The 21,335-nt window shown below is 53.7% G+C and overlaps 2 protein-coding genes across 2 annotated transcripts; both read left to right on the forward strand.

Moving 5' to 3' along the window:
- Positions 1-10,126: 10,126 nt before the first annotated feature.
- LOC134429334 (trichohyalin-like) lies at positions 10,127-16,939 on the forward strand. The gene is made up of 4 exons (XM_063176468.1): positions 10,127-10,264; positions 10,721-11,927; positions 12,000-12,742; positions 12,902-16,939. The coding sequence occupies exons 1-4, from the start codon at positions 10,127-10,129 to the stop codon at positions 16,937-16,939; spliced, it is 6,126 nt and encodes a 2,041-aa protein (XP_063032538.1).
- A 1,964-nt stretch (positions 16,940-18,903) lies between these two features.
- S100A11 (S100 calcium binding protein A11) lies at positions 18,904-21,026 on the forward strand. Its single transcript, XM_063176225.1, has 3 exons — positions 18,904-19,058; positions 20,218-20,355; positions 20,742-21,026. Exons 1-3 carry the CDS (start codon positions 19,056-19,058, stop codon positions 20,892-20,894), a joined length of 294 nt encoding a protein of 97 aa, XP_063032295.1. The 5' UTR covers positions 18,904-19,055; the 3' UTR covers positions 20,895-21,026.
- The last annotated feature ends 309 nt before the right edge of the window (positions 21,027-21,335 follow it).

Below are 21,335 nucleotides of genomic sequence, written 5' to 3' on the forward strand. Positions count from 1 at the left end.
GAGCCTCCCCTGGCACAGCTCGAGGCCGTTCCCTCTTGTCCTGGCCCCGTTCCTTGGGATCAGACCCCAAATTCCCCTTGGAAGAGCCCAAAATTCCTCCTGGATCCCTGAGGATTTTCCAGACCCTTCTCCAGCTCCATCCCCATCCCTGGACAGGCTCCAGCTCCTCCCTGTCCCTCTTTCCATGATTTTCCAGCCCTGGACACAGCCCTGGACATTCCTCATCCCAGGGGACAATCCTTGCCGTGGTCATTTTTGCCACAATTCTTTGATTTTTCTTTTTAATACAAATTTGATTTCTTTGATTTGCCGGGATTTTGGCCTGCCGGCCTCCAGGGAAATTTTCACATTTCCAGGATCTCCAGCACCTTCCAGGACCTCTCCCGCGTGTCCCAGCTCCACCAGGTGACACCCAGGGTTATGAGGGATGAGCTCTGTGATCTCAGTGGCCTTTGGGCTGATTTTTGTGCCCGTTTCTGGTGCCAGGAGGTCACACCCAGCCCGAGAAGGTGACAAACTTCACGCAACCATCACAGCTTGGAGCCGCCGCTTTCTCCCCGCGGAAAAGCCGTCCCAGCCTGGAAAAGAAGGAAGAGAGACCCAACCAGTTCCCCTGAGACATCAAAGGCTCTGGGATTCTCCTCTGCTCACTGCCACCCAGCCCGAAGTCACCCGGTGACACAGCCAGGGACAGGAGTGACTCGCACCAGAGGCGAGGTCGTTTTCCACCAGGACACCAAGGAGGGTTTTGCCTCTTCTCCCTCCAAATTTTGCTGTCCAGTGTGGTGGTTTTTTGCTATTTCCTGGAAATAAATAAATTTGGGATTCATGACCCCTTGGGTTGGGAGTTTGCTGCTGACTGCAGGAAAAATTTCCTCCTTTTTTTGTTTTTTTTTTTTTTGTTCAAGCTCTCCCTTTGAGATTTCCTTGCTCAAATCTGTTCTCAGCCCAACAATCCCAATGATTTTCCAATGTTTTTTGGGAGGGAACAGATTTGATTCACGTTTTTGGGTTTATGGATTTCCAGCCGGGTGGAATTCAGCAGGTTTGGGGTAAAATGAAGGGAAAATGGTGGTGGTCACTCCTCCGGTCACCGGCCTGCTCGTGCCACACGAGGACAACGCCACCGTCACGACAACGGGGACGGGATTTGAGTCAGAACTTCGGGAGAGGACAGAAAACATCACGAGACGAGCGGTGAGCGAAGAGTTTCCAGCGGCCCCGTGGAAAAACAGGACAGAAAAAAGGTCAGAAGACGTGGCTAAAAATAAAAGAATCCCCCGAATCCCACATCCCATCCTGTCCCTAATGGTCCTCACGAGGTGCTGGGCTGGAGGCTGTTGGAGCATCCCAAAAAACCTGCCCCGTCACCAGGCCGGGAATCCACTCATTTCCCAAATTCCTCCCTGGCGTCTGCGGGGCCACGTGAATTCCCGAGCTCCAGGTCCGGCTGCAGCCACGGAAATAGGCGTTTTCCATTAAAAATAATTAGGCAAATCATCCCTGGCGGGGCAGAGGCGGAGCGAGGCCGTGCGGAGCTCCGGGTGCCTGGGGCTCCGCGGCTCCGGAGGCCGGGAACACACCAGGAACATCCCAGGAACACACCAGGAACATCCTGCAGATCCCGACCCGGTGAGTCTCCTTGGGATCCTGCAGATCCTGGTTGTCCTTTCCCAGAACAGATTCCCTGGATAGTTGAAAAAGGGGGATTTGTGGTGCTCGCTTTCCTCAGGGATAGAGGTTTCAGAGGGTAAAATCCTTCCCTTGGCTGTAATTCTGGAATTCTCAGGGATGTTCTGGAAAATTCCTGTTGTTCCAGCAGTGGATTTAGTGGGATTAAACCCCGTCCTGCCAGGAGATCCAGGATCCATTCCAAACAACTGGAGAAGGGAAAAACCACTGAAGAAAGGAAAAACAACTGGGGAAGGGAAGGGAGTTATTTGAAATTTATAAACCTGAAAACGTGAATCAAATCCATTGTTGTCCCCCCCAAAAAAGCTGGCAAATTGTTGGAATTGTTCGGCTGAGAGCAGATTTTAATGAGAAAAGCTGATTTTGGGAGTTTGAAGAGAAAAGTGAAAAAATGAGGGATTTTCCCCTGATTTTTCATGGGATTGGGTGTGAAATTGTTCCTTTTCTTGCAGCTCTCCGTCATCGCAGGGAGATGAATTCCCAGTGCCCGCCCTGTTCCTGCCTGGAAGAGGCTGCCCAGAGCCATCCCTGTGCCGTGGCGGCCCCGGAGCAGAATTCCCCGGCGGATCCCTGCCCGTGCCAGGACGTTTGTCCCTCCTGTCCCTGCGACCTCCCTCAGGTCCCCCTCGGGGCCACCTCCCCGTCCCTCCCCACGGATTCCGATCCCGTGAAAATCCCGAGCTCTGGAGAGGAACCCTTCACCTTCGAGACCCCCGGGATGTGTGTGATGAGGTTCCCGCTGCAGAAATCCATCCTCACCGTGGAGCTTTGTCCCCCTGACTCCGACGGGACCTTCTCGCTGCCCCAGGAGGAGCTTGGGGTCTCCAAAACCTCTGGGAGCTGCCTGGACAACCTGGAGAAGCTCCACCAGGAGCTCCCGGCCGTGGATCCCTGCACCCTCGAGGTGGTGGAGTTGGGCACGGATGAGCCGTGCCAGGCCCAGGGCACGATCCTGGGGGATCCCTGCGAGTCCCAAAGTGGGATTTCCACGGATCCCTGCACGTCCCAAAGCGGGATTTCCATGGATACCTGCTCATCCCAAAGCGGGATTTCCGCGGATCCCTGCGCACCCCAAAGCGGGATTTCCACGGATCCCTGCGCACCCCAAAGCGGGATTTCCACGGATCCCTGCGCCTCCCAATCCCAGGGACTCAGGGACGCCGGAGACGCCAAGGACAGCAAACCCCAAACGTCCTCACGGAGCCCGTTCCGCCTCAACTCCTTCACTTCCAGCGTCGTGGAGCGCTGCCTCTCCCGCTGCCAGAGCTGGTTCCGGGGCAAGAAATAGGATTTGGGATCAGTGGGATGAAGGAAAGGGGGTCCCTGCCCGGCTCGGGTGAGTCTGAGCTTCCCACAAAAAGAGAGGAAATTGCTTCACGTGAGATTATTAAAAAAAAAAAAAAAAAAAAAAAAAAGCTGCTTTTCAATCATCTCTTAATTACCACGTCAGTCTGATTGCCCAACGAAAAGCGCAATAAATAATGGGAAAATGATCCCAGTGGGAATTGCAGCCGGGGTCCTGTTTCATCACCCGCCGCCTTTTCGCTTCCCACGGATGAACGAGATTCAGAGCCTGCCTTAATTCATTCATGGTTTTATTGTTTTGAATTTTTAATCATTCTTCTTAATGGTTTTCCCCATTAAAATTGTCTGAATATTGAGGAAAGAAAATTTTCTTCATAAATAAAACTCGAGGAGCTCCTTCCCCATGGATGAAAATTTTTTTAGGGAGTTCTGGGCTGGATCTGAGTTTGGGGACCACCAGCAGCTCCCCCAGGGCTGGGGCTGCTCCCAAATTTATTTTGGGGAGCTGGAATCCAGCCTGGAATCCAAACATTTTCCCGGGATGAGTCCCCCACGCCCAGAGGCTCTTCCAGACACGGAGAATTCCAGTTAAACCAGCAGCTCCCAGTTTGCCAAAGGCTCGGAACGCCTCAGGACCCCCGGGAGAGGTGAATTTTGCCTGGAGGCTTTGTTTGGGAGCTCCAAAATCCAGAAGGGACAGAAAAGGAACTCCTGGGAATGTTTGGGAAGCACCAGAGCCTGTCCCAGGTCCCATCCCCGTGTCACCAGCCAGAAATGGCACTGGGAACCCGGGCAGGCCACTGGGGGAACTGGTCAGACTGGGATTCCAGGGCCCTGGTGTCCAGCTGCTCCCTCCTCCCTGCCCCAGCAGCTCCATCCAGGCCCATCCCGATTTTCATGGAATTAGGAGAGATTCCAGCTTTTTCCGAACCGCTGTGACACATCCGCTTCCAAATTAAAAAATAATCATCAGGATTTAAAAGGGAGAGAGTAGGGTTCTTAATTTTTGGGAAATTCGGGTTAAAGATGGAAGGAATTCCAGCTGGGGAATGGGGTGAAAATATCGTGAGGAATTAGGTGTAAATATCCCAAAAATGGGATTAAAATTTCCTAAGGAATGGGATGAAAATATCTTGAGGAATTGGATTAAAACATTCCAAGGAATTGGATGTAAACATCCCAAGGAATGGGATAAAAATATCCTGAGGAATTGGGTGAAAACATCCCAAGGAATTGATTAAAACATTCCAAGGAATTGGGTGAAAGCATCCCAAGGAACTGGATATAAACATCCCAAAAACTGAATTAAAATATTCCAAGGAATAGGATGAAAATATTCTGAGGAATTGGATTAAAAAATTCCAAGGAATTGGGTGAAAACATCCCAAAAAAAATGTGATTAAAATATCCCAAAGAATGGGAAAATGAGCAAAAGGGAGCACAGAAAAATCCCTCCCTCCCCAGGAGGATCGGGAAAGGAAAATTCAAGATATTTGCGAGTTTGGGGCTTGGAAGGCACAGAAAGGGTTTAATTAATTCCTCCTTAATTATCATTAATGAATGCTGGATTTATTAAAAGCGTCTCAAAGCAAGGGACGGGTCTGGGATGCGAATCCCTGATTTGAATTGTGGGATTATTCAAATCCGGAGAATTCGAGGGCAGCCCTGGAATCCAATTATTGAAATATCCTCATTAACATGGAAAAAAAAAGCGGGATTAGGGGAATTTGAATTTCTGACACCTCTTAATGTCAGAGGGGATTTGGGACAGCGGGAAGAGCTCGGGGGAAAAAAGGAGGGATTTGATTCCAATTATTTAATCACAGGATTTGATTGCAATTATTTAATCACTGAGATGTGGAGAGGGAAATCCCTGCGGAATGGGAAGGTTTAGGAATCTGCTTCAGGATGAGGCAAAAAGGGGAAAAAAGGCCGGAATTTGGGGAGAATTCCTGCAGCTCTCAGGAGGGGAGGAGGGAAGGAAATGGGGAAAAATGGGAAAGGAATGATGGGAAGGGGATAATGTGGAGAAAAGCCAGAAAAAGATGGATGAAACCAGTAATAATGTGGATACCTTTACCTTCAAAAAGAGGGATAAAAGCTGCAGTAATAAATAAAATATAAAATAAAATAAAATAAAATAAAATAAAATAAAATAAAATAAAATAAAATAAAATAAAATAAAACATAACATATATTATATATAATATAAGATATATAAAATATATATAATATATAAAATATATTATATATTTAAATTATATAAAATATATATAATATATAAAAATATAGTCTATATATTTATATATATTATATAAATATATTATATATATATATTTATAGATATAAAATATAAAAGTATTTCAATCGACCTTCCTGAGGCATTTAGGGGACTCCCAGTGGCTCCCAGTCCGGCACTGGGAGAAGCGCGAGGAGTCCCAGCGCTTTTCCCTCCGCGTGCCTCAGTTTCCCCGCGTGTCCCCGCCATTCCAGGGATCCCGGTCCCGCTCCCGGAGCCGCTTGGTGGCACTGTGCGAGAAGATTTCGCCGCTCGCTGCCGGATCCAGGAGACTTCCAGGATCACCAGGAACATCCAGGGAAAGAGCTCCGGGATCACCGAGTCCGAGATGGGATCGATCCCCCCTTGGTCAGCCCGAGGAATCCCCAGGAATTTCTTGGACACTTCCAGGGGGAGCCACTCCAACCCTCCCTGAGCCCCTTCCAAGGCAAATATAAAATAAAATAAAATAAAATAAACTATTTTCATATAAAATTAAAATAAAATAAAATAAAATAAAATAAAATAAAATAAAATAAAATAAAATAAAATAAAATAAAATAAAATAAAATAAAATAAAATATTTTTATATAAAATATAAAATAAAATAAAATAAAATAAAATATAAAATAAACTATTTTATATAAAATATAAAATAAAATATATAAAAAATAAAATAAAATAAAATAAAATAAAATAAAATAAAATAAAATAAAATAAAATAAAATAAAATAAAATAAAATAAAATAAAATAAAATAAAATAAAATAATTTTCTCAGTAAATTTCCCAAATTTCCCACCCTGGCACAGCTCGAGGCTGTTCCTTCTTGTCCTGTCCCATTCTCTCGGATCAGAACCCAAATCCCCTCTGGATCCCCCTTTTCTCCAGGATCAGCCCCCTCAGGACCCTCCGTTCCCGTTCCCAGCCCCGTTCCCAGCCCTGGCCCCGGCCCAGCCCCGGTTCCCATCCCAACATCCTCATTCCTGTCCCTTCCCCTCCCTCCCTCCCTCCCCACCCCTCTCACCAAACCCGTTCCGAGCCCCGGGCGTGGCTCCGGCACCGCCTGAACCCCAACCCAGGGTAAAAATAACCAAAAGTGCCAAATTAATGAAAATAACCTTTCCTGCCCAGTTCCTGCCCCATTCCTGCCCAGTTCCTGCCCAATTCCTGCTGGGGATGGCTATGGGAGGGGCCGGGAATTCATTCCAGAGAAAATCCTCATTAATGAAAAATTTTCATAATTAAAAGCAAATAAAGATGGGGGATTGGGTGAGGGGCATTTCAGGGGTGTCTCCCCTGGAATTCCCAGGCTGGAATCTCGATCCTATAAAAGATGGATTTGGGTGGGATATTTGGAATTCCCAACCTTCCCTGGGCTGCTTTGGGTGGGACATTTGGAATTTCCAACCCTCCCCTGGTGTGTCCACAGCTGAGATCCCCCACCAGAACTCATCCCAAAATCCCACAAATCCGGGATGCCCCGATCTGGGGAATTTTGGAATTCCGGATCCCCAAAATCCCACAAATCCGGGCCCGACCCGGGGAATTCCGAGGGGATTCTGGAATTCCGGATCCCCGTGGATTTGCTGGGGGTGGTTTCTGGTTTGGGATTTCTGATTCAGGGCCGAGGCCGCTGTGGGATTCAGGGCCGTCTCGGGGGTGACGTCGGAGGTGGCGCCCGGGGCTCCGCGTCCTGCGTGTCACTGACCTCAGACGAGGCGTGGGGACCTCGGCCGGGCCCCGATGGCTCTGATTGGGGACAGGCAGGTGACAGACGGGGACAAACAGGATGAGTGGGGTGAGGAGTCCTGGGGCTCCAGCCCCGCTGACCTCACCCCACTGCCCGTCCACATCCCGGCTGGAAAAGTGTCCCAGGATCCAGGTGGGACAAATTCCGCCGTCCCAGGTGGGTCCAGCCTGACCTTGGGCACTTCCAGGGATGAGGAATCCATAAAATCCCATCCAAACCAGCCCAAGGAATCCTGGAATGGTTTGGGATGGAAAGGAACCTGAAATCCCAAAAATTCCACCCCAGTTCCATGGGCAGGGACCTTCCCCTATCCCAGGTGGGTCCAACCTGGCCTTGGGCACTTCCAGGGATGGGAAATCCATGGAATAATCTGGAATCACCTGGAGCAGGGAAGGACCGATCCCTAAAATTCCATCTAAACAAGCCCAGGGAATTCTGGAAGGGTTTGGGATGGAAAAGAACCTGAAATCCCAAAAAATCCCGCCCCAGTTCCATAAGAACTGCCAGGACATGCCTGGAGCCTCAGGAGAAGCATTTCTGGGGAAAATCCAGCAGGAAAAGGGGTTCAGCATTGCCAGTACGTGCCTAGAACCTTGTTGCCTCATCCTGGGAATGTCACCAAGTGCCAGGAAAGCGCTCCCGAGCCCAGGGACCTTTTCCAAGGCGGATTCCCGAAGCCCCGGCCCCTGGGGTGGGGATTCCAGACAGTTACAGGCCACCAAACCCCCCCTCATTTGCATAATCGCCCCAAAAATCCACCCCAAAATTACAGCGTCCCAAGGGTGTCATTATCGCCCAGGCGGGGCCTAATTTGCACCAGGGTAATTTAATCCGGGTTCAAAAAAAAAAAAAAAAAATATCCCAAAAATGAACGTTGGGGACAAATCCCTGGGCTGAGTGTCCCCGAGGTTATTAATTAGCCAGCGTTAATTAATTGGGCTCCTACACCCAGGGTGAGCCACGGGCGAGGCTGCGGGACGAGTTCCTGCTCTGAGGTGGCCCCCGTGATGTCCCCGTCACCCCATGTCCCCTCCAAACCCCAAATCCAAGCTCTGGAATTTTCCAGATTTCCTCTAAGAGCTCCTGGGGAATAAAGGAAGAGTTAATTAATTTGCCGTTCGAAAGATTAAATTAAAAAATAAGGGGATTGTGAGGTAATTACAGCCTGAGGGCAGCCAGAGGAAATTCAGCATTAATCGACCTCTCAGCAGAGGTTTTTCTGCTTTTATTTTTAATTAAAATCCAGCCAAGTTGAAATTAAAATGGTCCAATTAATATTAGGAGTTTTATCATGATTTTTCTCAATGAAAAGTCATAAATTGATTACAATTTCTTAGTTCAAAAATCCGTTTAAAAATTCATTTAATCATTTAAAAATGGCTGTGGTTGGTTTATTTTTAATATTGGATAATATGGCCAAATATTAATGAGAAGTAAAAATAAGAATAAAACTCTACAGGGGTGTCTCATGAACCAAAACCAGGAGGATTTGGGGAATCTCACCCAGATTTTAGGGCTGAAATCTTCTTCCCTTTGCCCGATCCAAACCTCAGCGACGTCGGGTTTGAAATTCCAAAGGAATTGCACAAAAAAGGGACAAAAAATTCCCTCTGAAACTGCGGGATTAATTACGTGGGTCATAAAGATCTTGACTGTCCCCTAATCTGCTCGTCCTGAGCTCTGCTGCCATCAGCACTTAAATTTTCCTTTTAATTAATTTAATTAATTTAATTAATTTAATTTAAATATTAATCCCCATTTTCATGTGGTTTCGCAGGTGTTAAAGACACAAACTCCCACCCATAACACAAATATTTACACTGATAATCCGCCCTCCTCCCTTTACGCTCTGGAGCCCTTCCAGATTTCCCCCCCAAAAAATCCGAAACTCGACCATAAAAGGGTTTTACAGCCAGGATTTTCCAGGATTAGGCGGAACCGGCCCGAAGAGCCGCTGCTATTTCGGGGTGAAAATGATAGGGAAGGGTTGATAAAGCCAAATAACCCGTTTGGGACTGGGCTTGGCCCAGGATGAATCAGGACAACGTCCACGAAGGGTGGCTCCTCTCCAACCCCAACGGGGACCCTATAAAAGCAGCGCCATCCTCGCCTGGCTCCGCACGGCTTCCCAGGAATCCCACTCGATCCCGACGGTGACTTGGGTGAGTGGGGCTCCCTTGGGAATGTTCTCTTTGCCGGGAATTTTCCCCTTGGCTGGGAATTTGGGAATTTTGGTGTTTCTCCAGGATTCATGGTGGACGGGAGAGTCGTTCCCGGTGTTTTTTGGGAATATCGAGGGGTTTCTCCCTGTTGGAATCATCCTTGTGGGAAGGGAATATGGGAGAAGTTTGGGGAGTTCTTTGGGTGTGGGGACAGCTCCCGGCTGGAGCAGTGGCCCCTTCTCTGTGGAAATTCCGGCGTTTCCATGGGACAGGGAGTGCTCGTGTGCCCGGGCACGTTCCGGAGGCGGGAATGGGGCACGGCGCAGCTCCCCGGGATCAGATCGGGCGCGGAGGTTCCCCGTAAGAGATTTGGGCATCCCACAAAGGGAGGAAGGAGGGAAGGAGGAGGCTTTGGAGGTTTCCAGACGCAGCTCCTGAGGTCTCTGCCCCAGATCTTGTCTTGGGTTGGGTTAAAGCTGCTCTCACCAGGATCACAGGGATGGGTCTTGGAAACACCAGGAAGTCCTGGAATGAGGCCATGGAGATGCTCCAAGGGCTGAGGGAAGATTGGGAGAGCTTCTGGGGAGGAGAAGCTCTATGGTGACCTAGGAGACCTCCCTGGACAGCAGAGGGGTTGGACTGGTTCCATTTAGTGCCCATTCCAAGGAAATATTCCATGGGATAACCCCACGGGGCAGGATCTGGGGGCACCTCTTGAGTCAGCTCCGCCAGGTCCCTCCCCGTCACCGCGTCCCCGTCACCGTTCCCACTCCGACGTCACCCAAACGCGTCAGTGGCGAGGCCAGAGGCCACTCCCCATCCCACTAAAACCCCGGAATGTGTTCCCAACGGAGCCAGGAATTCTCCTCCCTCTTCCCAAGGGGATCCCCCAGCCCTCGGTGTGCTCCTGTCCCTCCAGGCTCGCTCGGATCTGCAGCATGTCCCCGCTCTTGGACAGCATCGCCACCATCGTCGGCGTCTTCCAGCAGCACGCCCGGGCAGATGGGGACGGCTCCGGGCTCAGCCGCAGGAGGATGAGGGAGCTGATCCAGAGGGAATTCGCAGATTCCCTGGTGGTGAGCGCTGGAGTGTGGGAATGGCAAAATCCTCTCTGGAAAGGGAACGGGGAGGGTTCCAACAAAGGTTGGGTTCCACCAAAGTTTGGGTTCCACCAAAGTTTGGGCTCCATCAAAGGTTGGGCTCCACCAAAGTTTGGGCTCCATCAAAGGTTGGGTTCCACCAAAGGCTTGGCTCCACCAAAGGTTGGGTTCCACCAAAGGTTGGGTTCCTTTGTGCTGGGGAAGGGAATGGAGAACCCTGAGGGAGCTGGGGGGGCTCAGTCTGGAGAAAAGGGGAATCCCGGGAGGGTTTTGGGGAATGAATTCCCACAGCTGGTGCTGAGCCCTCCAAGTGAAATTATGAGAGATGGAAGGAGAATTCCTGCGACTCTTCCCACTGTTGCATTTCTCCCCCAAGGAGCAGGAAGACCAAAATCCCCTTTTTTCCCCCACCCCGTGTTTTTCACTCTGCAGAAGCCACATGACCCTCAGACCATCGAGAAGATCCTGCAGTTCCTGGAGTGGGATGGGGACGGGGACATCGATTTCAATGAGTTCCTCCTCCTGGTGTTCCGTGTGGCCAAGTGCTGCTTCTGGTTCCAGCCAAGGGCCCCGTTCCTGGTGCAGAGGACAAAGCTCCCAACCGGCGGGAAATCCCTGCGGGAGACGGAATTCAGGAGCAGAGGGAGCCGCCGGCAGCTCCAGGAGGAGGAGGAGGAGGAGGAACGACAAACCTGGGAGAGGAATCGTGAGGCTGAGCTGCAAGGAGACCTCAGGGTCAGGGAGGGGGAAATCTCGGAGGAAACGAGGAGGGATCAGCAGGAACGTCGCACACGGAGCAGGGAGGAACCACGCCAGGAGCTGATCCCTCGGGAACGCCGGGAACAGAGCCAGGAGCCGTGCGAGCAGCGGGAGAGCCGGAGAAGGCGGCAGCCCCCGGAGCCGGACAGAAGAGAGGGAGAGAGGAGAGACCAGGAGGAAGAAGAGGCAGACGTGAGGACAGGCAGGCAACTCCGGGAACCCCAAGCACGGCCGGACCGGTGGAGCTGCCAGGAGCAAGGGCGTGATGAAAGAACCCAGCGGCCACGAGGAGCAGATGGAGAAGGAGACAACCGGCCACGGGAACCCAAATTGCTCCGGGAGGAGAGGAGCCGCCACCGCCGGCGTGAGCTGGGACAAAGGGAGCTGGAAGGGAGAAGGCGCCGGGCGGCTGAGCTGGAATGTCCGGAGTCCAGGAGGCCACACCAGTCGTACCTGGAGGAACCGTTAGAGATCGACCTCGGGGAATGTGGGAGAGCAGAGGCAGAGGAACGCTGCCACAGACAGAGAACAAAGCGGGAACAGGAGCTGGAATCGGCGGAAAGGGAAAGGGAGATCCGGGAGGAGCAGGAGAGAAGAGAAAGAGATGATCCCAGAAGAAAAGGGAGAATGAGAGAGAGGAGGGTGGATGAGGAACAGGAGCTGGAGGTGGATGTGTCTGAGCGCCGGACACTGGAAAGGGAGGAAGAAGTGGCTGCCAGAAACCTGAGAGCAACACGGGAGAGACATGAGCGTGAAATTCGTGAGATTGGAGATGATGGAAGGAGACAGAGAGAAACCCTGCGGTTTGAAAGGGACAGAGAGATCTCAGTGGCAGCAGCTGAAGTTGACGTCAAAGTGCACCGTGAGATCCGGGAACGAGGTGAGGAGCTGAGGAGGAGAGAACGTCCCTGTGAGGGTGAGGAGGAAGAGAGGAGAATCTCCCGTGTCAGAGAGAGGGATGAAGCTGTGAGGGAGAGGAGAATCGATCAGCAACGGGAGCTGGTGGTGTCTGAGCACCGGGCACGGGAAAGGGAGGAAGAAGTGGCCAGAGCTGGCCGGAGAGAGACACGGGACAGACGAGAGCGAGACATCCGTGAGATTGAAGCTGATGGAAGGAGACAAAGAGAAACTCTGAGGTACGAGAGGGACAGAGAGATCTCAGTGGCAGCAGCAGAAGCCGATGTCAAAGTGCGCCGTGAGATCCGGGAACGAGGTGAGGAGCTGAGAAGGAGAGAACGTCCCTGTGAGGCTGAAGACAGAAGAATTTGCCCCAGAAGAGAAAGAGATGAGATTCGGGGGGAGAGGAGAATCGATGTTGAACAGGAGCTGGAGGTGTCTGAGCGCCGGGCACGGGAAAGGAGTGAAGAAGTGGCTGCCATTGGCCAGAGAGAAACACGGGACAGACGTGAGCGTGAAATTCATGAGATTGAAGCTGATGGAAGAAGACAAAGAGAATCAGTGAGGTTTGAAAGGGACAGAGAGATCTCAGTGGCAGCAGTCGAAGCCGATGTCAAAGTGCGCCGTGAGATCCGGGAACGAGGTGAGGAGCTGAGAAGGAGAGAACGTCCCTGTGAGGCTGAAGACAGAAGAATTTGCCCCAGAAGAGACGGTGAAGAGCCTCTGAGGGAGAGGAGAATCGACCAGGAATGGGAGCTGGAGGCCTCTGAGCGTCAGACAAGGGAAAGGAAGGAAGAAGTGGCCAGAGTCGGCCGGAGAGAGACACGGGACAGACGTGAGCGTGAAATTCGTGAGATTGACGCTGATGGGAGGAGACAGAGAGAATCAGTGAGGTTTGAAAGGGACAGAGAGATCTCAGTGGCAGCAGCTGAAGTTGACGTCAAAGTGCGCCGTGAGATCCGGGAACGAGGTGAGGAGCTGAGAAGGAGAGAACGTCCCTGTGAGCGTGAGGAGGAAGAGAGGAGAATCTCCCAGGTCAGAGAGAGGGATGAAGCTGTGAGGGAGAGGAGAATTGATCGGGAATGGGAGCTGGAGGGCTCTGAGCGCCGGACACGGGAAAGGGAGGAAGAAGTGGCCGCCAGAAACCTGAGAGAGACACGGGAGAGACGAGAGAGAGAAATTCGTGAGATTGAATCTGATAGGAGGAGAGAACAAGAAGTGTATGACAGGAGAAGAGAGATCTCAGTGGCAGCAGCTGAAGCCGATGTCAAAGTGCGCCGTGAGATCCGGGAAAGAGGTGAGGAGCTGAGAAGGAGAGAACGTCCCTGTGAGGCTGAAGACAGAAGAATTTGCCCCAGAAGAGAAAGAGAGGAGCCCCTGAGGGAGAGGAGAATTGACCAGGAACGGGAGCTGGAGGTGGAGGGCTCTGAGTGCCGGGCAAGGGAAAGGGAGGAGAGACAAGAGAGTGAAATTTGTGAACTTGAAGATGACGGAAGGAGACAAAGAGAAACTCTGAGGTACGAGAGGGACAGAGAGATCTCAGTGGCAGCAGCCGAAGCCGATGTCAAAGTGCGCCGTGAGATCCGGGAACGAGGTGAGGAGCTGAGAAGGAGAGAACGTCCCTGTGAGCGTGAGGAGGGAGCAGAACCAGAGAGGAGAATCTCCCGTGTCAGAGAGAGGGAAGAGGCCGTGAGGGAGAGGAGAATCAACCAAGAACGGGAGCTGGAGGTGTCTGAGCGCCGGGCACGGGAAAGGGAGGAAGAAGTGGCCAGAGTTGGTCGGAGAGAGACACGGGAGAGACGTGAAATTGGTGAAATTCGTGAGACTGATGATGATGGGAGGAGGCAAAGAGAAACCCTGAGGTTCGAAAGGGACAGAGAGATCTCAGTGGCAGCAGAAGAAGCTGAGGTCGAAGTGCGCCGAGAGGAGCTGAGAAGGAGAGAACGTCCCTGTGAGCGTGAGGAGGGAGCAGAACCAGAGAGGAGAATCTCCCGGGTCAGAGAGAGGGAAGAGGCCCTGAGGGAGAGGAGAATCGATCAGCAACGGGAGCTGGTCGTGTCTGAGCGCCGGGCACGAGAAAGGGAGGGAGTGGCCGCCAGAAACCTGAGAGAGACATGGGAGAGACGAGAGCGAGACATCCGTGAGGCTGAAATAGATGCAAGGAGAGAACAAGAAGTGTATGACAGGAGAAGAGAGATCTCAGTGGCAGCAGCTGAAGCCGACATCAAAGTGCGCCGTGAGATCCAGGAACGAGGTGAGGAGCTGGGAAGGAGAGAACGTCCCCGTGAGGGAGAAGACAGAAGAATTTGCCCCAGAAGAGACAGGGAAGAGCCCCTGAGGGAGCGGAGAATTGATCAGCAACAGGAGCTGGAGGTGGAGGGCTCTGAGCAACAGGCACGGGAAAGGGAGGAAGAAGTGACCAGAGTTGGCCGGAGAGAGACACGGGACAGACGTGAAATTCGTGAGATTCGTGAACTTGAAGCTGATGCAAGAAGACAAAGAGATTCAGAGAGGTACGAGAGGGACACAGAGATCTCAGTGGCAGCAGCCGAAGCCGATGTCAAAGTGCACCGTGAGATCCGGGAACGAGATGAGGAGCTGAGAAGGAGAGAACGTCCCTGTCAGGCTGAAGACAGAAGAATTTGCCCCAGAAGAGAGAGGGAAGAGGCCGTGAGGGAGAGGAGAATCGATCAGCAACGGGAGCTGGAGGTGTCTGAGCGCCGGGCACGGGAAAGGGAGGAAGAAGTGGCCAGAGTTGGCCAGAGAGAGACACGGGACAGACGAGAGCGAGACATCCGTGAGATTGAAGATGGTGGAAGGAGACAAAGAGAAACTCTGAGGTACGAGAGGGACAGAGAGATCTCAGTGGCAGCAGCAGAAGCTGACGTCAAAGTGCACCGTGAGATTCGGGAACGAGGTGAGGAACTGAGAAGGAGTGAACGTCCCTGTGAGAGTGAGGAGGGAGCAGAACCAGAGAGGAGAATTTCCCGTGTCAGAGAGACGGATGAAGCTGTGAGAGAGAGGAGAATCGATGTTGAACGGGAGCTGGAGGTGTCTGAGCGCCGGGCACGGGTAAGGGAGGAAGAAGTGACCAGAGCTGGCCGGAGAGAGACAAGGGACAGACAAGAGCGTGAAATTCGTGAACTTGAAGCTGATGGGAGGAGACAGAGAGAATCAGTGAGGTACGAGAGGGACAGAGAGATCTCAGTGGCAGCAGCTGAAGCTGACGTCAAAGTGCGCCATGAGATCCGGGAACGAGGTGAGGAGCTGAGAAGGAGAGAACGTCCCTGTGAGCGTGAGGAGGAAGCAGAACCAGAGAGGAGAATTTCCCGTGTCAGAGAGAGGGAAGAGGCCGTGAGGGAGAGGAGAATCGATGTTGATCGGGAGCTGGAGGTATCTGAGCGCCGGGCACGGGTAAGGGAGGAAGAAGTGGCCAGAGTCGGCCGGAGAGAGACACGGGACAGACGTGAGCCTGAAATTCGTGAACTTGAAGCTGATGGGAGGAGACAGAGAGAATCAGTGAGGTACGAGAGGGACAGAGAGATCTCAGTGGCAGCAGCCGAAGCCGACATCAAAGTGCGCCGTGAGATCCAGGAACGAGGTGAGGAGCTGAGAAGGAGAGAACATCCCTGTGAGCGTGAAGAAGACAGAAGAATTTGCCCCAGAAGAGACAGGGAAGAGCCCCTGAGGGAGAGGAGAATCGACCAGGAACGGGAGCTGGACCTGGAGGGCTCTGAGCGCCGGGCAAGGGAAAGGGAGGAGAGACAAGAGCGAAAAATTCGTGAGATTGAAGGTGACAGAAGGAGACAAAGAGAAACTCTGAGGTACGAGAGGGACAGAGAGATCTCAGTGGCAGCAGCCGAAGCCGATGTCAAAGTGCGCCGTGAGATCCGGGAACGAGGTGAGGAGCTGAGAAGGAGAGAACGTCCCTGTGAGCGTGAGGAGGGAGCAGAACCAGAGAGGAGAATCTCCCGTGTCAGAGAGAGGGATGAAACCCTGAGGGAGAGGAGAATCGATGTTGAACGGGAGTTGGAGGTCTCAGAGCGCCGCAGCCGCCGGACACAGGACAGCGAGGCAGAAGTGACCATCACTGACCAGAGTGAGGCACGTGAGATCAGGCTGGAGGTCCTGGAGGAGGAAGATGAGGAGGAGCTGGAGCAGGACCAGTACCGGTACCAGACCCTGGACATGGACACCATCGATCTCTGCCCTCCAGGACAGGAGGTGCCCATCAGTGACCTCCGGGTCCGGTACCGCCCCGCCGACCCCGACGTCCGGCCCGAGGTCCGGCTGCTCCCCGAGCCCGTGGAGCCTCAGACCGTGGCCTACCTGGTGCACGTCATCCAGAACCAGCAGGACCCCAAAGCCGCCACCTACGAGATCGTGTGCCACCAGCCCGGCCAGCGCGGCCAGCCCGTGCGCGTCCGCACCTGCTCCGTGTCCCCGCGGCCACCGAGCGACCACAGAGACCGCCCCGAGGTGCCACCATCCAAACGCCCCCAGGAAAACCCCGGTGAGGGCCTGGATGAGCCCAGGGAAAGATCCGGAAAAGAGGTGAAGGAAGGAGCCCTGGAGGATTCTGGAGCCCTGAAGGATTCCGGAGCCCTGAGGGATTCCGCCGATCCAGAGGCCGTGAAGGGCGAACGGGTGAAATCCAAGGAGCTCCGGAGGCGCCCCGAGGTCCCCGAGGTGGAGCAGGAGCAGCCCCAGGGTGAGGAGCCCCAGAAGGCCCCGCGGGAGCGGAGAGAGCGCCAGGCCGGCGAGGCCAAGAGCGGAGTCCCCCCGGAACGCCGGGATCCGGAGCAGAGAGACCCCGGAGAAACCCTCGGGGAGGGAGCCCAGGAGGGCGAGGAGGCTCCCGAGGAGGAACCCAGCAAGAGGAGCCCCCGGGAAGTGGAAAATTCACGGGTTTCTCAGGATGGTGGCACCAAGCAGGGCCAGGAGCCCCCGCAGGAGGCTCCGAGCCGTGCCAGGGATGAATCCAAAACATCCTGAGGGGAATCTGCCTCTCCCTGGGGCATCTCCAGGTCCTTTTGAGGGTCACTTCTGCCCCTCAGGACGTGGTGGCCCAGCAGTGATGGACTCAAAAGGATCCCGGGGTGTCCAGTGGGGTTTGGGGGCTTTTCCCTGCAATGGATCCCCAGCAGGAAGGGAGATTCCTCCGGATCTGGAGTTTCTGCCTCCCTGCTGGGTGTGTCCCTCAATATTTAATCAATTTTTCCGCTCTAATTGGAGTCCTTGGGTGCCTCTGTCCTCTTTTGCACCCTGGGGTGGCACTTCAGGTTCCCCCAGCCCCGGGGCTGCTCTCAGCTTCTAGTTTTTTAAACTCCAAAAATAATTCCTGATTCTGGGGCCTGGAAATCCTCAAGGCCGAGGGAAAAAACAAGAAAAAAAAAATCACATTTTTAGGTGGATTCCAGCAGAATTCCAGCTCCAGGCCCGGGGGTTTGAGCCACAGGGTGCTGGTGGTGGGTGGGGGATTCTCCTTCTCCTCCTTTTCCTTTTCCTTCCTTTTTATCGCATGGAAAATGGGAATAAATGGCTGATTCCTGCAGAGGCTGCGAGCGTCACCTTCCGGAGGGCTGGGAGGCTGGGAGGGCTGGGATCAGGCATTCCCAGTTGGAATCTGGCATTCCCAGCTGGAATCGGGCATTCCCAGTTTGGGTCACACATTCCCAGTTGGGGTCAGGCATTCCCAGTTGGGGTCAGGCATTCCCAGTTGGGGTCAGGCATTCCCAGTTCAGGTCAGGCATTCCCAGTTCGGGTCACACATTCCCAGTTCAGGTCAGGCATTCCCAGTTGGCGTCAGGCATTCCCAGTTGGAATCAGGTATTCCCAGTTGGGATCAGGCATTCCCAGTTCAGGTCAGGCATTCCCAGTTGGGATCAGGCATTCCCGGTTCGGGTCACACATTCCCAGTTCAGGTCAGGCATTCCCAGTTGGGATCAGGCATTCCCAGTTGGAATCAGGTATTCCCAGTTTGGATTGGGCATTCCCAGCTTGGATTGGGCATTCCCAGTTCAGCCCCCAAACTCCTCCTGATCCCAAATCTCACCCAATCCCCATTTCCCATTCCCAGGGACACTGGCAGGGCTTGGTGACAATGCCAGGGGCTGTGACACAGCTGCCAGCACTTGGCGGCAATGCCAGAGACAGGAACAGTGACACTGGCAGGGCTCAGTGATGGGGACAGGGACAGTGACACAGCTCGGTGACAATGCCAGGAGCAGTGACACAGCTTGGTGACAATGCCAGGGACAGGAAAAGGAAGAGGAACACAACTCAGTAACACTGACAGAGCTCAGTGATGGGGACAGGGCCAGGGGCAGTGGCACAGCTTGGTGACAATGCCAGGGACAATGTCAGGCCTTGGTGGCACTGCCAGGGACAGTGCCAGGGACAGTGACGCAGCTTAGTGACAATGCCAGGGACAATGTCAGGCCTTGGTGACAATGCCAGGGACAGTGACACTGGCAGGGCTCAGTGATGGGGACAGGGACACAGCTCAGTAGTACAGTGACACTGGCAGGGCTGGGTGGCAATGCCAGGAACAGTGCCAGGGACAGTGTCAGCCCTTAGTGGCAACGCCAGGGACAGTGACACAGTTTGGTGGCAATGCCAGGGACAGGAACAGTGACACTGGCAGGGCTCAGTGATGGGGACAGGGACAGTGACACAGCTCGGTGACAATGCCAAGGACAGTGTCAGCCCTTGGTGCCAGTGCCAGGGACAATGCCAGGGACAGTGTCAGCCCTCGGGGACAATGCCAGGGACAGTGTCAGCCCTTGGTGCCAGTGGCAGGGACAATGCCAGGGACAGTGTCAGCCCTCGGGGACAATGCCAGGGACAGTGACACAGCTGCCAGTGCCCTGACGACTGCAGGGATATCCCAAGGAGCAAGCGGGGCTGGGGCAGGATTCGGGGATGCCCGCAGAGCCCCGGACCGGGCCGGGCACATTCCGGAGGCCGCGGGAGGAGCCGCTGGAACGGGAATTGCCCAACGCGTCCGGCGCTGACTCAGCCCGGGCGGGGCTCCCCGACTTTCCCCGGGGTTTCTTTTTCCCGATCCCACAAACTCCGAACCGGAGCGGAGCCGCCGCCTGTCCCAGCCATGGTGAGGAATTCCCGGGAATCCGAGGGGGAATATGGATAAGGAGGGGGGGGAAATGGAGATTTTCCGGGAAAACGGCCCAAAATTGGAGTGGGAGGGGGTAGGGCGTGGTCTGGCAAAGGGAGGAAGGAAGAGGGGGAAGAAAGGGAAAAATGGGGGGAAAAAGGCGGGGAACAGGGGGGGGAAACAGGGAAAAAGGGGTGGAAAGTGGGGGGGGAAAGTCAGGGAAGAAACTGGGAGGAAAATGGGGGAAAAAACAGGGAAAAATAGGAAAAAATGGGGCGAAACAGGGAAAAAATGGAGAAAAATAATGGGTAAAAAAGAGGGGAAGTGAGTGAAAAACAAAGAAAACCCAGGGTGAGGTGAGGAGAAATGGAAAAATGGGGGAAAACAGGGTGGGAAACAAGTGAAAAACTGGTGGAAAACGGGGGGAAAACCAGGGCAGAAACCGAAAGGAAAATGAGAAAAAATAGAGAAAAACAGGGGAAAAAACGGAGGGAAACAGGGAAAAATGGGGGAAATGCGTGAAAAACAGGGAAAACGCGGGGTGGGGAGAAATGCGGGGGAAAGGGGGAAAGAGCGGATCCAAGCCGGCCCTTCCCACGCATCCGCCACCTCCCCAGGGCATTTTCCAGGAGCCGCTCCCGATCCGGGCCCGTCCCGCTGTGCCAGGAACGAAATCCAGGGAAAAATGCGGCGGGACGGGTCCGGCCGAGCCCTGAAAAAACCGGGATTGCCCTTGGAAAAGCTGGATGGGCACGGGAAGGGATCCCCTGCTCCCTAAAATATTGGGGATTGCTCGTTGGAGCGCCTGGGATGGGCGCAGGAGGATCCCAAAAACTGGGATTGGTCCTGGAATGGGCAGAGGGGACCCTTCCCTGCTCCCAAAAACCTGGAATCGCTCCTGGAATGGGCACAGGAGGCTCCTCCTGCCCTTCCCTCATCCCAAAAAAACCTGGGATTGCTCCTGGGATGGGCACAGGAGGCTCCTCCTGCCCTTCCCTCATCCCAAAAAACCCTGGGATTGCTCCTGGGATGGGTGGGTACAGGGGCCTTTCCCTGCTCCCCGAAGATCCGGGATTGCTCCCAGCGCACCTGGGACGGGCACTGGGGGCTCCCCAGCCTTTCCCTGACCCCAAACCCCGGGATTTCGGCCCCCCAGCCCACGGAGACGGAGCGCTGCATCGAGTCGCTGCTGGCCGTGTTCCAGCGCTACGCCGGGCGCGAGGGCGACGCCTGCACGCTCTCCAAGCGGGAATTCCGCGCCTTCATGGACACCGAGCTGGCCGCCTTCACCAAGGTGCGGGAACGGGGGCCTGGGGTGGGCGGGGATCCGTGGGATGGGATCCGTGGGATGGGAGAGGATCAATGGGATCCATGGAATAGGGTGGGGATGGGATCAATGGGATCAATGTGATCCATGGGATCCATGGGATTGGGATGGGATGGGATTGATGCCATGGGATCCATGGGATGGGATCCATGGGATTGGGATGGGGATGGGATCCATGGGATCGATGGGATGGGATCAATGGGATGGGATTGATGGGATGGTATCCATGGGATCAATTGGATGGGGATGGGATCAATGGATTCTCCATCCCAACCCACTCCAGGATTCCCTGAGCAGGGAATTCCCTCCCTCATTCCAGGCACAAATTCCCATTTTTTCTTTCCCTTTCCCAGAACCAGAAGGACCCGGGCGTGGTGGACAGGATGATGAAGAAGCTGGACATGAACAGTGACGGGCAGCTGGACTTCCAGGAGTTCCTGAACCTCATCGGGGGCATCGCCGTGGCCTGCCACGACTCCCTGGTCCTGAAGGCCCCCAAACCCTGAATCCGGAGGCTCTGGCTCCCCCCAGAATTCCCCATGGAATTCCCCATGGAATGCTGGAAATGATGGAATGCTCGCATTCCCTTTTTCTCACCCTGATTTTTTATGGATAAATAAAAGGTTGAAGACCCCAAAGGATTCCGGGATGTGTGAAGGGGGTGGGGTGGGGGGGGAAGAAGAATCCCAAAACTACCCTTACCTGCTCTGGATTCCAGGAATTCCCTGCAGGGATGGGGATCCAGCCCTCCCTGAGCCCCTTCAGAGGCATCCCAACCCTTTTTCCATGGAAAAGTCATCCCAAATTTCCAGCCCTGGCACAGCTCGAGGCCGTTCCCTCTTGTCCTGCCCCCATTCCCTGGGATCAGATCCCAAATCCCCCCTGGCATCAGATCCCAAATCGCCCCTGGCAGATCCCAAATTCCCCCCGGATCATAAATTCCCCCT

The sequence above is a fragment of the Melospiza melodia genome, chromosome 25, assembly GCF_035770615.1.
Source record: "Melospiza melodia melodia isolate bMelMel2 chromosome 25, bMelMel2.pri, whole genome shotgun sequence".
Lineage (NCBI taxonomy): Eukaryota > Metazoa > Chordata > Aves > Passeriformes > Passerellidae > Melospiza > Melospiza melodia.

What these genes read in the sequence shown, in the direction of transcription:
- LOC134429334 (XM_063176468.1), top strand. Translation starts at nt 10,127, where the DNA reads ATGTCCCCGCTCTTGGACAGCATCGCCACCATCGTCGGCGTCTTCCAG. An exon ending in AATTCGCAGATTCCCTGGTG is followed by an intron (nt 10,265 to 10,720) that starts GTGAGCGCTGGA and finishes TTCACTCTGCAG; the next exon opens with AAGCCACATGACCCTCAGAC. An exon ending in CCGTGAGATCCGGGAACGAG is followed by an intron (nt 11,928 to 11,999) that starts GTGAGGAGCTGA and finishes CCCGTGTCAGAG; the next exon opens with AGAGGGATGAAGCTGTGAGG.
- S100A11 (XM_063176225.1), top strand. An exon ending in AGCTGGCCGCCTTCACCAAG is followed by an intron (nt 20,356 to 20,741) that starts GTGCGGGAACGG and finishes TCCCTTTCCCAG; the next exon opens with AACCAGAAGGACCCGGGCGT.